Genomic DNA, 14202 nt, shown 5'->3' on the forward strand with positions numbered 1-14202 from the left:
TGCACTCGCTCTTTTATCGTAGAATTTCTGCTGAGTCATCTCTTTTCCTTAAACTTTTCCACTGGGCGCTGATCATAAAGGTGTCACATTTCTGCTGAGTTTTAGTCCTTCCCACCATATCGGTGTCACATTTCTGCTGACTCAGCACTTTTTAGTCCTTCCCCCTCTAGGGTCATTATCAGGACAAACTGCAATTCCCCTAACTTTCCACTAGTGTTTTCTGAACCCATCCTCATGCTATTTTTAGAGATGATTCACAGTGAGTCCTAGGTACTTCTCCACCACAATGCTTAAGTGCTCAATGAGTGTGTGTGTGTGTCATAAGAATACATGAAATATTAAACCAGTGTGTAATTTGTCAGTTGCACAGATTATATTGCTTCAACACGTATCTTTTAAAGGTCAGTTTAAAGGTACAGTACGAACACTATAGTAAATATTACACTACAAAATCCAGCTGGAATGTGCAGTGTGTGCACGGCGGCATTGTTTCCAGAATGTAATTGTTCATCAGTGTGGATGCTCACATCATTATTGTTATAGTCATCATACTTGGTGTGGATGGCCCTTAACTCTTTCCCCTTGCTTCTGGTCTTTATGCTAAGCTAAGCTAACCATCTACTGGCTGTAGCCTTAAATTAAACGGACACATAAGTGAGTGATGTCGATCTTCAATGAAATACTCAGCAAGAAAGTAAGAAAACAAAGAAACATGTATCCCAAGATCTTTTACATAAAAAGTATTGCGTCCACATTTAAGCGATTTAATATATGTCTGGTCATTAAAGCCAGAGCTAACCTGCGGTCCTGGTTTCCCACGGATGCCTGGTAACCCTGGAGCCCCCTGTGTGCCCTGTCCAATACAAACATAACACATGAAAACTGAGACAGACAGTCAGACAGTATTCAGAAGCAAAAAGCAGAACTCTGGTTTCTTTTCTGGGGAAGCAGACATTAGACATGCATGACTCTGCTCAGTGTGTCTGTTATCTCTCGGGAGCACTCTGTTCTTTTGCATACAGAAAGTAGACAATAAGTATTTCCTTCTCTACAAAAAGGGTCAGATTTTGCCAACACACACAGAAAGACAAGTAAGGAGGGTTTATATTAGAATTTCCCTAAACTGAGCTGCACACATCCAGTGAAGTCATTCTGCAAAGGTGCAGTTCTGCGTGTGAACATTTATGACATGTACATATGTGCTGCAGGGATGATCTACCTTGTCTCCGATGTACCCGATCTCCCCTTGCTCTCCGGGAATCCCGACGTCACCCTGATGGCGGACAAGGTGAACAGGAGGAAGTATGGACAGAAAGAAAGAGAAATGAAGAACATTAGGGAGAATTGTCACTTCCTGTTTCACCAATTAAATGCAGCTTTTTCAACAGACACTACTAATTACCGCTCACCGTGCATTATAAACATTCACACACAGAGAGACTAGTTCATTGCACTAGCCAAATTCTTCATATGGCGTCAATCTGTCTAATGAAAGGCACTGGCTGATGGCAGTTATTCCATCCTGTACACCCTACAAATCTTTTAGAATGAGCCAAGGTTTAACAGGTTAGTAATTACAGATCATTTATCATTTCGACTCTGGTCTGTGTAGTCTCCTTACAAGTGTAAAGTGCATAATGTTGATGTATTCTTTTATTCAGAACTGTCAGTAGAAGCTCCTGTAACTAAAGTGGAACAATCAAGTTTTATTGCTCAGATCTTTTTTGTTGTTTTTGAATCTGGAAAATCTCCTTTATGCTCTTATCTCTATCAGGTTTCATTACTGTAAAGCACGATTGTCTGGTTGTAGAGGGAGAAACATCAACTGACTACAGCTAATGCAGAGTGATTTTAGGGGAGCTTAAATCTGTGATTGTATCTATGAGTTCAATCAATTCTTGAGATTCTCCTTCAAGCAGTTGGCCCACACTGGCCTTGTCAAGGTCGCATTTTGCTGTACTAAGTTGTGAATCACCTTGCTTAAAGATCTCGGATGAGCAAAATCAAATGTTCCTGTTACAAATCTCCTGTTATCATTCTAATATTCTAGTTTTCTTTGAAATACTCTTATGTGCTTTCTTGCTGAGAGTTAGTCGAGACGTTTAATGCCACTCTCATGTCTGTAGAGTAAAAATAGAGCTGGAGCCAAGAGCTGGTTAGCTTAGCTTAGCTTGAAGACTAGAAACACTTAACCTGGCTCTGTCCAAAGCTTAAAATCTGCCTACCAATGCCTCTAAAGCTCATTATTTAACACTTCATATCTTGTTTGTTTAATTTGCACAAAAACCACAATGTGCTGGACTATTTCTTTGCCAGGTGCTGTGACTTCCTGAAGTTTTGTTGTCACTGTGAGGTTGCCAGGCAACCAGTAGTCCCCAGTAAGTCGCTGCACCCAGCCAAGAAACAGTCCCGCACACATGCACCCCATAAAAACTACAAATAGAAGTTCTTCTAACCAATAAACCAAACAAGATATAGAGTGCCACTTAGTGAGCTGCTGAGCTGCTGGTAAGCAGATTTTGTTTGGACAGAGCCGAGGCTAGCTGCTTCCCCGTTTTCAATCTTCATGCTAAGCTAAGCTAACCTTCTTCTGACAGACATGAGAGTGGTGTCGATCTTCTCATCTAACTCTCATAAAGAAATCAGACAAGCATATTTCTCAAAATGTCAACCTATTTCTTTATGACTGCCTCCTTGTTGACTGCCAAAACTGACTTAGTGTTTATCAAAATACAAAGTCAGTTTCTGGGGTGAAACATTATATTTAAAGGATTTACATGTATGAAATAAATACGATATATAAAATATTTTGATCTGCTGCTAAATCCCACCCTGTGTCAGAAAACACCCTTGTCCCAGATCAGAATTCACAAAGTTAAACAATTAGAATGTGCTAAATGTCTTCAAACACTAAAGTTAAAAGTACGTGATGATCAGTGTAAAAAAGTAAAGGTTTTATTTTATTTATTTTATTTTTTTGTGTGTAAAAAAGTTGGCCTTTTAAAGATGTCCCAGATTTTGTCAACTCAGACTCAACTCAGATTTCTACAAATACATCATTTAATCAGGCATATAAGGGGTTAGCTATATGCTATGGGCTCCTGTCTCACTCCCTGGTTTCCAAAAAAGGCAGGAGTACTGCTCAAGTACTGGTATGTTTTCTATTTTTTGATAAATTCATTAAATACTATTGCTATTGAGTGTTTCTCCACCATAACAGGTAATTAATCTCCTTAGCCCTTCTAAATCAAAACTTAATAAGACTTGTGGCTTAAAAATTTGCATTTTAATTAGCATTAAAAGAACTCGAGTAACTTTGAAAATTAAAATGATCTTCACTATTATCCTCACTGTGACTGCTGTAAAGTTAATAAAAATATAACTTTTTTTTGACTCCATAAGATGTTTACTCTTGCCAGATCCTTCCTCTGACATCCATTATCTATGCCTTTTAAGAAAAAAATGAAATCACTGGGAGGTTGGACCATTACAAGGTTTAATAATCAAGACTTTCATGCTTTTAAATATATTTTCCCAGCTTAATTGAAGAATAAAAATCAATAACCCCCCCAAAAAGGACTCATGTTAGTGAAAATTAGAGAAACCTGTCACATCTCATGCTTTAAATGAGTATATGAAAAAAACATCAGCTGTTTGTATCTGTGTGTTTGAAGGTGGGACCTAATGGGAGCATGCTCTATGTCTAAAGGTTGAACAGAGATGGTGACAGTAGGATGCAAAGGAGTACATATCCATTACATGCTGTCTCAAACACAGGCCAATAACAGGAATATTCAGATCACCTTATCACCTTTCAGTCCTGGTTCTCCTGGATTTCCCGGCACCCCCTGAAACAAGCGCCAACAGATGGGTTAGAAAAGGACCACCAAAACCAAACCTCATCTAAAATTCACCCATATGGGAATAAAGGCTACCAAAAACTGTCTCCAAACTCTTGGTTAACTTTACGACAGGCAAACAAGACAATACAAGCTACAACAGTGAAGGTAACAGTTTCTGTGTGTGTTACCTTCAATCCATTAGGTCCCGGAAGGCCCATCTCTCCAACAGGTCCCATATCACCCTGCCACCAGACGAAGGGACACATAAGAGATTCAGATTCAGTGATATCATTCACAGTACAGATGAACACATGTCTCAGACCCCTGACTTTCATTAAACAAACACACACACACACACACACACACACACACACACACACACACACACACAATGAGTACAATTCATTTCACTTTGGCATTCATTAAACGTGAAAATAAGCCTCATTGTCTCGCTTCCAGATTATCCATGCGGCCATCACATTGCACACAACAGGAAACAATGGATGATAATATACGACCAAATACGAGGAGATAAAGACGAGATCTTGCCGCCTGAAGCCAAGATCGCGTCTCATCTGAAGCCTGAATGATGTGGATATAACGAATAAATGCTCGAAGTAACATCTGTTCCACCACTGGAGAAAAAGAACCAGCGCTGGGATTCACGGCCCAGAGCAGAAGAAAAGCCGTATTGACAAGGGAGAACTGGGTTTCATTTCATTCAGTGAGGGACGATCATACAGAGCGATTAAAGACTTGATTGGATCATCTGCTTTCTTGTCAGAGTGAGAGGAAGAGAGACTATTGTGTCACAGCATTACAGGCTGCTAGTGGTTATCTTATTTTCTTTCTCTTCTGCTCTGCATTAAATGTTTGCAAAGACTTACAGGGTGGCCTTTGGCTCAGTGTGTTAAATATTTGTTTTTCTGTGAAAACTGTAGTAACTGTATGTGCGGCAGAGGATGTTATTTTTAAACTGCAAAAATGTCCCTCACAACAAGTCACTGAGTTTGGTGTTGAGGATTGAAAAGGTTAAAACATCTCATCTGCTTCAGCTGGGAAACTTTAATGCATTCCAGTTATTGAAAATAAAAAAGTTTTATTCATGACTCAACTGGAGTAATTTACTTAAAAAACACAACAAACGTATCTGTTCTATGGCTGTGCTTCTCAGCCACATATTTCCTGCTTACCTGTCCAAATTGCAGACATGCATGAAGAAATACAATATGTTATACTGTCTAATGTGTTTAATTGAATTCAGATTTCTAGGTTTGTTATGAATGCATGCCACAGGGGGCGCTCACGTTCAATTCTGGCCAGCACCACAACTTTTTCAACTTCCATTTCAAAGCAGGATATGAAGAAGAAGTGAGTGTAAAATATATATTACACCACTACCTGTTGTAGATCTCCAAAGTACAGAGAAAAAAAGAAATTTAGAATGATAGAAACAACAAAATAAAATAGTACTGCTGGTCAGAAAGCCCCTCCACTTCCCTTTTGATAAGTTGTCTAAACACAAAATGTTCCCTTCTCCAGCAGTGACCTGCCTTCACCCAAAGTTGAGGCCTGCAGTCCCCAGAGGAGGGTGTTTGTATATTTATATCTTTGATGTGCAGCTCAGTTGCTGCTGGTGCACACTGTACAGTGTGCTGTCGGGTCAGATGGATGCAGAGGACACGGAGCTCAAAGCAGAGCTGTAATCAGAGAGTCCTCCAATTACAGGCCTACTACCACCACCGGTGGCCTAGAATAGACCGGGAGGAGCGGCAGCGACGGATGAAGACGGGACACGACAAGAGAAACCAGGGAGACGTTATAATCAGACACAATTATGTGGCTGTCAGGGCGGGCAGGCGTGGAGGGCAAGGTGATGGGTGGGCGGGGGGAGTTCCTGTTTAAAAATAGTTAATAAGAGAGAGATTCAAGAGGAAAACAAGATGGCTCGTTAAGGTCTGTTTGATTGATCAATGGATCCCTGTTGTGTATGTCATGAGAGGAAGTGGGCAGAAGGAAATGCATAATTCTGGCTTTTACAGTTACGGTGAAAAATAACTTTCTCTTCCGTCTTGGATTCCAAAACCCATCCACTTTGACTATTTTAGATATGTTTACAGTGGTAAAGAACCTACGGAGAGTGGTTAGTTTCCCATCAAAGTGGCTGGCAGTGTAAATGATGATGAGAGCTAATTGAGTTTTTTCAATTAAGCAGGTATATTGTGTTTCATCTAAACACAGTCCTTTACAGCTATGTATTTCTGGAATAAGTGTCTGGGAAAATAGGATGTTTAGACCGAAGAGAACAGCACACAAACTACACACAGAAACACACACAAACTGCTACTCACAATAAGTCCAAGAACTCCGTTTGGACCGGGGGCTCCCAGCTCTCCCTGTTGAGAGAGGAGGAGAGCGAGTTAGTGAGATGAAGGGAGAGGGAGAAGGAGCAAGTTTCTGGGGTTATTGGCTCTTTTTAAAACAAACATGCTCAGAAGAGTGGCTCAGTGTTCATCACAGCTTATGAGAGGGGGCTGTGTGCATGTGCGTGTGTGTGTGCGTCTGAGGTCAAGGTGGAGGGGGATGTGAGCCCATCGTCCCACTGAGGCTTTTTTAAATTTGCAGGTTCGTTCTCCCGCCCAAAAATGAAAGAAATAGACAGAATTTTGTGCAGACGTTCGTGGTCCTCAGAAGATGACTCCTAATGACTTTGATGATTCCTTGACTTATATGCTAGCGCAGGGAAACTCAACTTGCTTTGCCAAGGGGGCACAAAATGACAGGAGACCAGGCCAGTAACAAACATTAATATTTATTAGTATAAATGAATTGCCTCCTTTAAACCTTTTAAAGTTTGCTGTTCTGACTCATCTTTGCCAGGAGGTGGACCCAGTCACAGCAGCCAAGCTGAGGTCAGGTGTACACAGGGGTGTTTCAAGGGTTTGAGGGCATTTGGGGTTTAACCCGACCTCTGTCAGGGGGTCCAGGGTTCCTCAGCACTTTAAAGCACTCTGGCACTTTATTTAAAAATGATCCAGCAATCCACACAGCACCCTGTCGTGGGCCAGATTTGGGTCTTAAGTTGAGTATCACTGCTCTGCATTGCTATTTAAATGTCCACCGGATGAAGTGGTGCAAACATTCATGGTTTTAAGACCATGTATCCTTGTGACTCCTGACTCTTCCTCTAGCGCCACCACTAGGTTGACATTTCTGGTGTTCCCCTCACATTTCACTGAGCGCCACTATTATTAGTTTATGACCAAATACTCTCAAAACGAATAACTTTCTCATCAACCTCAGCTGTACTTTGTGTTTGGTACCAATTAGCAAATGTTAGCATGCTAACACACTAATCTAAGATGGTGGAGATGGTAAATATTATACCTGCTAAACATTAGCATTACTTTGAGCATGTTAGGATGCTGGTGTTGTGTCTAAGTACAGCATCACAGAGCTCTTCGCACAGCTGCAGGGTCTTGTTTGTTAAGCATTCATCCGGTACATTTTGGAAGCTGAGGCCATACATCAGTAAAAACAAAAGCAGCAGGGCTAAGACAGAATGTATTAGGAATTCAGTTCCCTGAACTACAAGACTGAAACTCTAGAAAAGTCAGGGATGTTTGAGCAAAGACTTTCTTCAAACATAAACGTGCTTTACGTTTATGAGAGTGTTAAAGAGCAGCTGGCTGATGTGTTTATGTTTTCATTTCATTCATCTCAGTTTACCACTAACTGATGAGGTGCTACATTTGTCAGAAGGACAATATCCAGGAAAAGTAAAAATGCTGATATCAAATAATTTGATGGTCTTCCATGTGCATGCAGACATGGGACAGGCTGGCCAACAGTCTTTGCTGACCTGTCGTTTCTGAATTGGAAACAATTACTTAAAACAACATCCTCTTACATCATTTACTATTCTTGGATATCACCTCTAATAATATTGCCTGTGTGTATGTGTGTGTTGGTGGCCAGGTTACACTGGTGAATGGAAAAGGTTGTATGTAAAAGCCAGCTCACTGTTCCCTCCTAAATACTGCAGGTTTTTGAAAACGATTGCCAAGTAAAATTATCGGAATGGGATGAAATTAAATACAGCAGTAAAACTTGTCCGGTGCAAAAAACTAATGTCATATGAAAGAGAAAAACAGAGGCAAACTGCTGGACTGCCAGGTGATTTACTCACCAGCGCTGCCAAGATGTCAGTACTAAAACAGCAGGGGGTTCGTGTGTGAGTGAAACCACTGCACTCAGTTGGGCGTGCATGTGGGGGGGCTGTGTGCTTGTGTGTGTGTGTGTGTGTGAGCATGTGGATTGGTTATGTATTTAGGTGTGCGACTGTTTGTGAGCAACATACGGGCTCTCCATCTGGTCCAGGTGGTCCTCTCTCCCCAAAGTCCCCTGGAAACCCCTGAGGACAGAGAGAAAGTAGCTTTTATGTTTGGCTGCACACAGACAAGACAATCAAACTCAGACATCCATTGAATTAAATGGGTTCGGTTGATTTATATAAGCACTGTCTTGCTTTATTATACATGTGTTATCTAATTTTTGGCCACTTTGTTGGCAAACAGTTGCTTATTTACACATCTAGCAGGTACAGAACAACATTAGCTTTGATTTAAAGTTGTGTTTCTAGTCACTTTTTCAGCTCTGTTTAGTCTCTACAATCTCCTGAGTAAAATATCTGACTCTTCAGCTGTTAAATGCTCCACTATGTTCATCAGCTAGTTTCTTGTCTGTCTGCTGTTTGGTTTGTTTTATTAAGATTTTGTTGTTTTTTTTTAAGAAAAAAAGCTGCCTGCTGCCTCTGAAAAACAAACTGTGAGAGCACTGAGAGTGAATCAAAACAGTAAAGTTATGGAAAGAAAAACCAAAACAATGAGCTGAAAGCTGCTATGAATCTCCACAGAGCTAAGGGAAACATAATTCACATAAAAGTAATAATTTAATCTATTGTTTATGTAAAAATATTTTTGGTTATAGCCGTTTCAATGTACAATAACCACACTTAAATGCAATGCTAATTTCATTCATTCTGCAAAAACTGCTGCAGTAATAAAAACCACACTCCTCAATTACAGAATTGTTGTAAAATATGACAAAAATGTGTTTCTCATTGGAGGAGGGTGCGTTTAAATTATATACCTTCAGCACCATCAAATGTCAAGTAAACCATTATGTCTTTAACCATGGAGTCAAATTCACGCTGTGTGTTTTCACAAATACCGCTGACTGCTACACAACCAAGAGTGCTGCTACTGTAATTGCACCGCAATTATAACAATTTAAGTCAAACGTAACATTAGACATAATGTAATCTGAAATATGTACAAAATAAGAGCATAATTGCTCCATTATAGGCATTAAATCTATCAGCTGTAGGGTGTGGGCAACCAACTGTTGTGCTTAGGCTGAGTATGCTTCCTAAATGCAACAAGGGAGCCAAGTCATTACTCCGTCCATTTAGCAGTAAACGGGATGCTAATCTGAGCTATGCTAACAGTTGGTGGTGCTGCAAAGACCATCTGCAGAAGGCACGAGGGCCAATGCGTCTTAAACACATACCATCAAGAAACGCTTGTAATGACTGGGTCCTGCTGCTGTGGCCTCAAAATGCTAATTACTGCAGATACCTCCAGAATAAGGCAGCTATTTTTGTAATAGTAGAGATGTTTTAGATATAAAGCACGTATATTTACTTTAATCTGTGACTTAGAAATAGAATCTGCTGAGTAAATGTAACTCTTTGTATTTGAGTCTGGAGTTTTTTCTAAACTGGGATAATTTTGGCTTTAAACAATACCGTATCTATGTGACTGATGGTATGTTAATGTTCACCTATCGTTCAGTCTGCTGACACATCCCATCAGATCAATGGCACAAACGTAACTGCACTAAATGCTGTAATCGTACAGTGTATCCAAATGCTTCTTTTTGTTCTTTCTAGGCTATTGGATGACATTTGGGATCCCTCCCAAAAAAAACTGCATGGGACTGCTTTATGATTCTAAGAGATTGTACGCACAGGGGGAAGCACAAGTGCAAAAGAAATCTACGAAGCATGACAGTGGCCCAAAGGATGAATCATACAGCTGTCACCGCTGCCGTACAAACTAAGGACAAATGTGGGAAACATAGCCTCGCCAAGTACAGCGCTTTAATAAAAGGCCTTTGATGAGAGTCATATGAGCCTTTAGTGTATGTCCGCTTTTACATGATGTCAGAGAACCCTGTTCTTCAGCTTCAAGCTCAAATAGTACCACACAGCAGCAGCACTCACTGCCAGATACCAGGTTGATGTGAGGGAACTGCCAGGATGAGCCTGATAAAAACAACCTCAAAAAGACAAACAAACCCTACACAGTGCAAAATAAAAGTTAAACTGAAATGCAGACCTGTTGGCGATGCACTTCGGAAACTTTTTACATGCTCCACTGTTTTAGATATATCTGTTCCCTCATCACTCTATGGTAGATGGCGGTCTGATTGTGTGTGTGTGTGTATTTCCTCGACAGAGCTTAAGCACTGCGGTTACAGACATTAAAATGTCTGGCTCCCGTACAGGTGCTTCTTCTGTTCTTTCTCCTCCGTCAGGGAGAAGAGGGATGATCTCTTAGGGATCATCTTGTAAGTGTCCGAGCTTTCCACTTTCCATGCAGGAGCACTGGAATCAAATGACGACGATAAGATGTGTGTTTTCCACTTGCGTTTGCAGGTCAGTTATAAAAGGCTATTGCAGTTAAATGGCCTTTTACAGAATTTTAAATGAACAAATTTATAGGACTCTGTTGCTCCTCTATTCTGTTAGTATTAAACTGCCTAAACAATGATATAGATTGCTATACACTGTCATAAATTTGTTGTTGGCCTTGAATAGCCGTGCTGCTGCTGCTGCAGCTGTCGTAAAGTCACCCGGGTTCTGCTTGGAGCAGGAAAAGACCAACTGTGATGACAGTACTTACATATGAATACTTTTAGTTTTGCATAACTTGTGCCAAAGCTGTGAAATGGCCTTAAAGGAACAGCTTACCCCAAAATCAAAAGTACATGTTTTTGGTTTTGAGGTCACCTGAAGTGCTATTTATCAGTGTAGACTGTTTTGGTGTGAGTTGCAAAGTGTTGGAGGTATCAGCAGTTGAGATGCCTGCCTTTTCTTGTTTTCTTTTAACCGAATTACACTCACCAACCATATCATCACGCAGAAGGACGTGTGCGTCTACTCATTGATGAGAGGCTTGTTCTTGTGACAGTGCAAGATGTAAATATCAGAGGTGGGACCAAGTCATTGTTTTGCAAATCACAAGTAAGTCTCAAGTCTTTGAACTCAAATCCCAAGTCAAGACAGGCAATAACCAAGTCCTTTAAGTTAAATAAGTCATAATGCACTTTTTTGCCAATCTTATTGGCCATTTTAACAACAAAATAATAATATAGTGAATTTACAAAAATCATAAATGCTTTTTAAAAATTGTATTTATTTGTTAAAACAAGAAAAAGTAATGCTGACAAGGATTTTCGTAGCATAACAGCACTATTAACTGGAACCACAACAGAATGAATTTTGTATACTTCTGTCCTGTCTCGTTTTATTTAATGATCTCATATTGGAAACTGGCTACAACTCTCTCTTCCCAAATTGGCTATGGGGAAGTATAAAGAATTTTCAAGTCAAAAGGCTCAAGTCCAATTTATGTCACAAGTCACTGGTGTTAGAGTCCCAGTCTAGTAACAGTCTTTTTTGGATTTGTCAAATCAGATTTGTGACTCGAGTCTAACCTGAGTCCAAGTTGTGTGACTCAAGTCAACATGCCTCTGGTAAACGTTAATGGCATCCTCCTCAGCTGAGCTGTGACATTTGCTAGCTCAGTGGTGCTAGGTGAGCGACCAGTAGATGCACACTTCATCTGTATAAGGATACAGTTTGGGGATGTAGTTTGGTAGAGAGAAAATAATTCCCATGTGAAACTGCTCACAACAAGGTCTGTGGATTATCTTGAGTAACCACATCATGATTTCTGGAAAGACACATTACTGTTGAGTTTTTTTTAATGTTTTGTTTTTGTTTTTATTTTTTGAGCACCACAAGCTGAGTGCCATCTAGGCCCATTATATTTGAGAGAAGGCATACATCTCTATGGCAGATATCTCCAACACTCAACAACCCACACCACAACAGTCTAGACTGATTATTACCACTACAGGTAGGATGAAAGATATGTATTTTGGGGATGAACTGTCCCTTTAACATGTTATGTGTTGCAGAAAAGTGTCTTAAAAAACTAAATCAGCTCAAGATTCTTATGATACAGCCCCTTTCTGAGTGGGAAGAACACATACATACAACACAAAAACCCAATGCAAACACGATTCAAAGCCTCACACATGGTTAATCCGCGTCCACGGCTTCCTCCTAAACATTTCTCTAATTACAGAATAAGCTGCAGTTCTCAAAACCTCACACTAAGCGGACACTGGCTCGCGTGTTGGTCTATAAATGCCTTATTTACTGAAAAGCCAATAAGCAACAGCTGCAGAATGATCTCAGCAGTGAGTTTCAGGGTTACACAGTCTTTCTGAAACAGTCTGTCAAACTGACTTTGAACACTATCTGACACACACAACAGAACCGACGGCTTCCTCCAAATGGCTTGGCTCCATGCTGGGGGGGACCAAAAGCCCTTAATTTCAACAAAAGCCTTTTTCTTGTTGCATCCAAGACCCCGACGTGAGGCTGGTGGGATTCCACATGTATTCAGGCTGCAGTTAACCCTTCCAACAGCTATGGAAATACTGAGCTGACACAATGACGTAAATCCAGACCTTATAAATTTTCACATATGTAGTGTAGGTGCTGGAGTCTTTGCGCCAAAAGCTCTCAATTTGACCTACATAGAAGAATGAATTTTAAAACTTAATTGAGTTTTTAATTCATATCATTGCCTCATTTGAATGTTGTTTGATATCTGTCACCACTTCCCCAACTCAGTCAATCATAACAGATTATACATTCACAGTCAGCTGTGCACAATTCATCACACTTTGAAAAGATTATCTGTAAAGTATGTTGAGACAAAACTTTACCGGCCTACCCATCTTGCCCCTCTTCCCTGGTTCACCGGGAATGCCCTGAAAACAAATCAAGAGAGAGCGGAGGTGGAATAGAAAAACAAAACAGAAGAAGGAAAAGGACAGGGTTCAAGAAAGACAGAAAGAAAAAGAAGAAAGACAGACATTATGTAAAAACCATATCAAAACCAAAGCATAACCCTTTTGGCCATAACTGATTCAAGCCCAAAACACACAATTAAAAAGCCATAGCTGCGAGCTTCTCTCAACTCTTGCTTCAACAGATGTGAGGAACAGCTGACTGCAGCCTTCCCAACATTTTCCCAGCCTATTATGAGGGATTTAGGCCCCCATCTAAGACATATATGTTAAATAAACACCAGTTTCTCCCGGGAGAAGACAGGCAGACACCGTCTGTTGTGTGCTGCAAAGGTATGAGCCATCTTGCTAACTGGCTGGCTGGCTAGCTGGCTGGCTGGCTGGCTGAAGGGGTCCTGATTACAGCCTGCCCTGCACTGACGCGACCTCCTGGAGCATGTCATAAGTAGGCTAATCGCTTCATGTTTTAGAGGCTATACAGAAGGAGGTGGCCTTGATGAGTTCAGGCAGTTCAAAGGCTCTAAGAGGGGGCTTTTATCATATGAGTCATCAACACTCCCACACAGCCTTGTACAGCAGCGTCTCGGACAGCTGGGGACTGTTTCCAGCATTATAACAACAACAAGACAGCTGAATGAAATGGCAAGAGAGGCAGTGTTTTCATCTCACAGGACCCATTAGCTGGTTTCAGTTAGTCACTGTACATTTTCTGCAATTATTGACCGTGCTTGAGAGAAAATACACATTTGATAAGAACTCACTCTTTCGCCATCAGGGCCAGGCAGGCCAAAAAGCCCCGGGATTCCAATGAAACCCTGCAGGAGAGGAGAGGAGAGGAGAGAGGAAGACAGGACAAAGAGGAAAGAGGAGGAATATGAAGATGTGAGTATTTGGACGCCACAAAAGCAGCAGGAAGAACAGCAACTCCCCATTGGCTCTAGGGTTGGGTTTCAAGGGCCGAGGGTCCAGCATGGATAGCGTGGGCTTCTATGAAGAACCAAGCCATGAGGCAAGTGTATATGCCCATGGACTGCATGGTGCTGGCTTCCACGATGTAGTCCAAGGGCACATACCCTCACGCCAGGGATCTCTGAAGATAGCCAGGACATCACAGTGAGCTGTAGGTGCAGGGGGAGACACACACAGAGGAACAGGAGCACAAACACAACAATAGTAGAACACCGGAGAA

General features: G+C 41.0%; 1 protein-coding gene across 1 annotated transcript in view; it reads right to left on the reverse strand.

Annotated features, from left to right (window-relative positions):
* The window catches only part of col27a1a (collagen, type XXVII, alpha 1a), an 87224-nt gene that overhangs the window by 30377 nt on the left and 42645 nt on the right, over positions 1-14202 (reverse strand). The window contains exons 11-18 of the mRNA XM_033647048.2: positions 13775-13828; positions 12930-12974; positions 8203-8256; positions 6194-6238; positions 4031-4084; positions 3804-3848; positions 1220-1273; positions 800-853 (exon numbers count right to left, since the gene is read on the reverse strand). Of these exons, the coding sequence (XP_033502939.1) occupies positions 800-853; positions 1220-1273; positions 3804-3848; positions 4031-4084; positions 6194-6238; positions 8203-8256; positions 12930-12974; positions 13775-13828 (405 nt within the window). The remainder of the gene's footprint in view (positions 1-799; positions 854-1219; positions 1274-3803; positions 3849-4030; positions 4085-6193; positions 6239-8202; positions 8257-12929; positions 12975-13774; positions 13829-14202) is intronic.

This window comes from Epinephelus lanceolatus, chromosome 19 (assembly GCF_041903045.1).
Source record: "Epinephelus lanceolatus isolate andai-2023 chromosome 19, ASM4190304v1, whole genome shotgun sequence".
In the NCBI taxonomy this organism is placed as follows: domain Eukaryota; kingdom Metazoa; phylum Chordata; class Actinopteri; order Perciformes; family Serranidae; genus Epinephelus; species Epinephelus lanceolatus.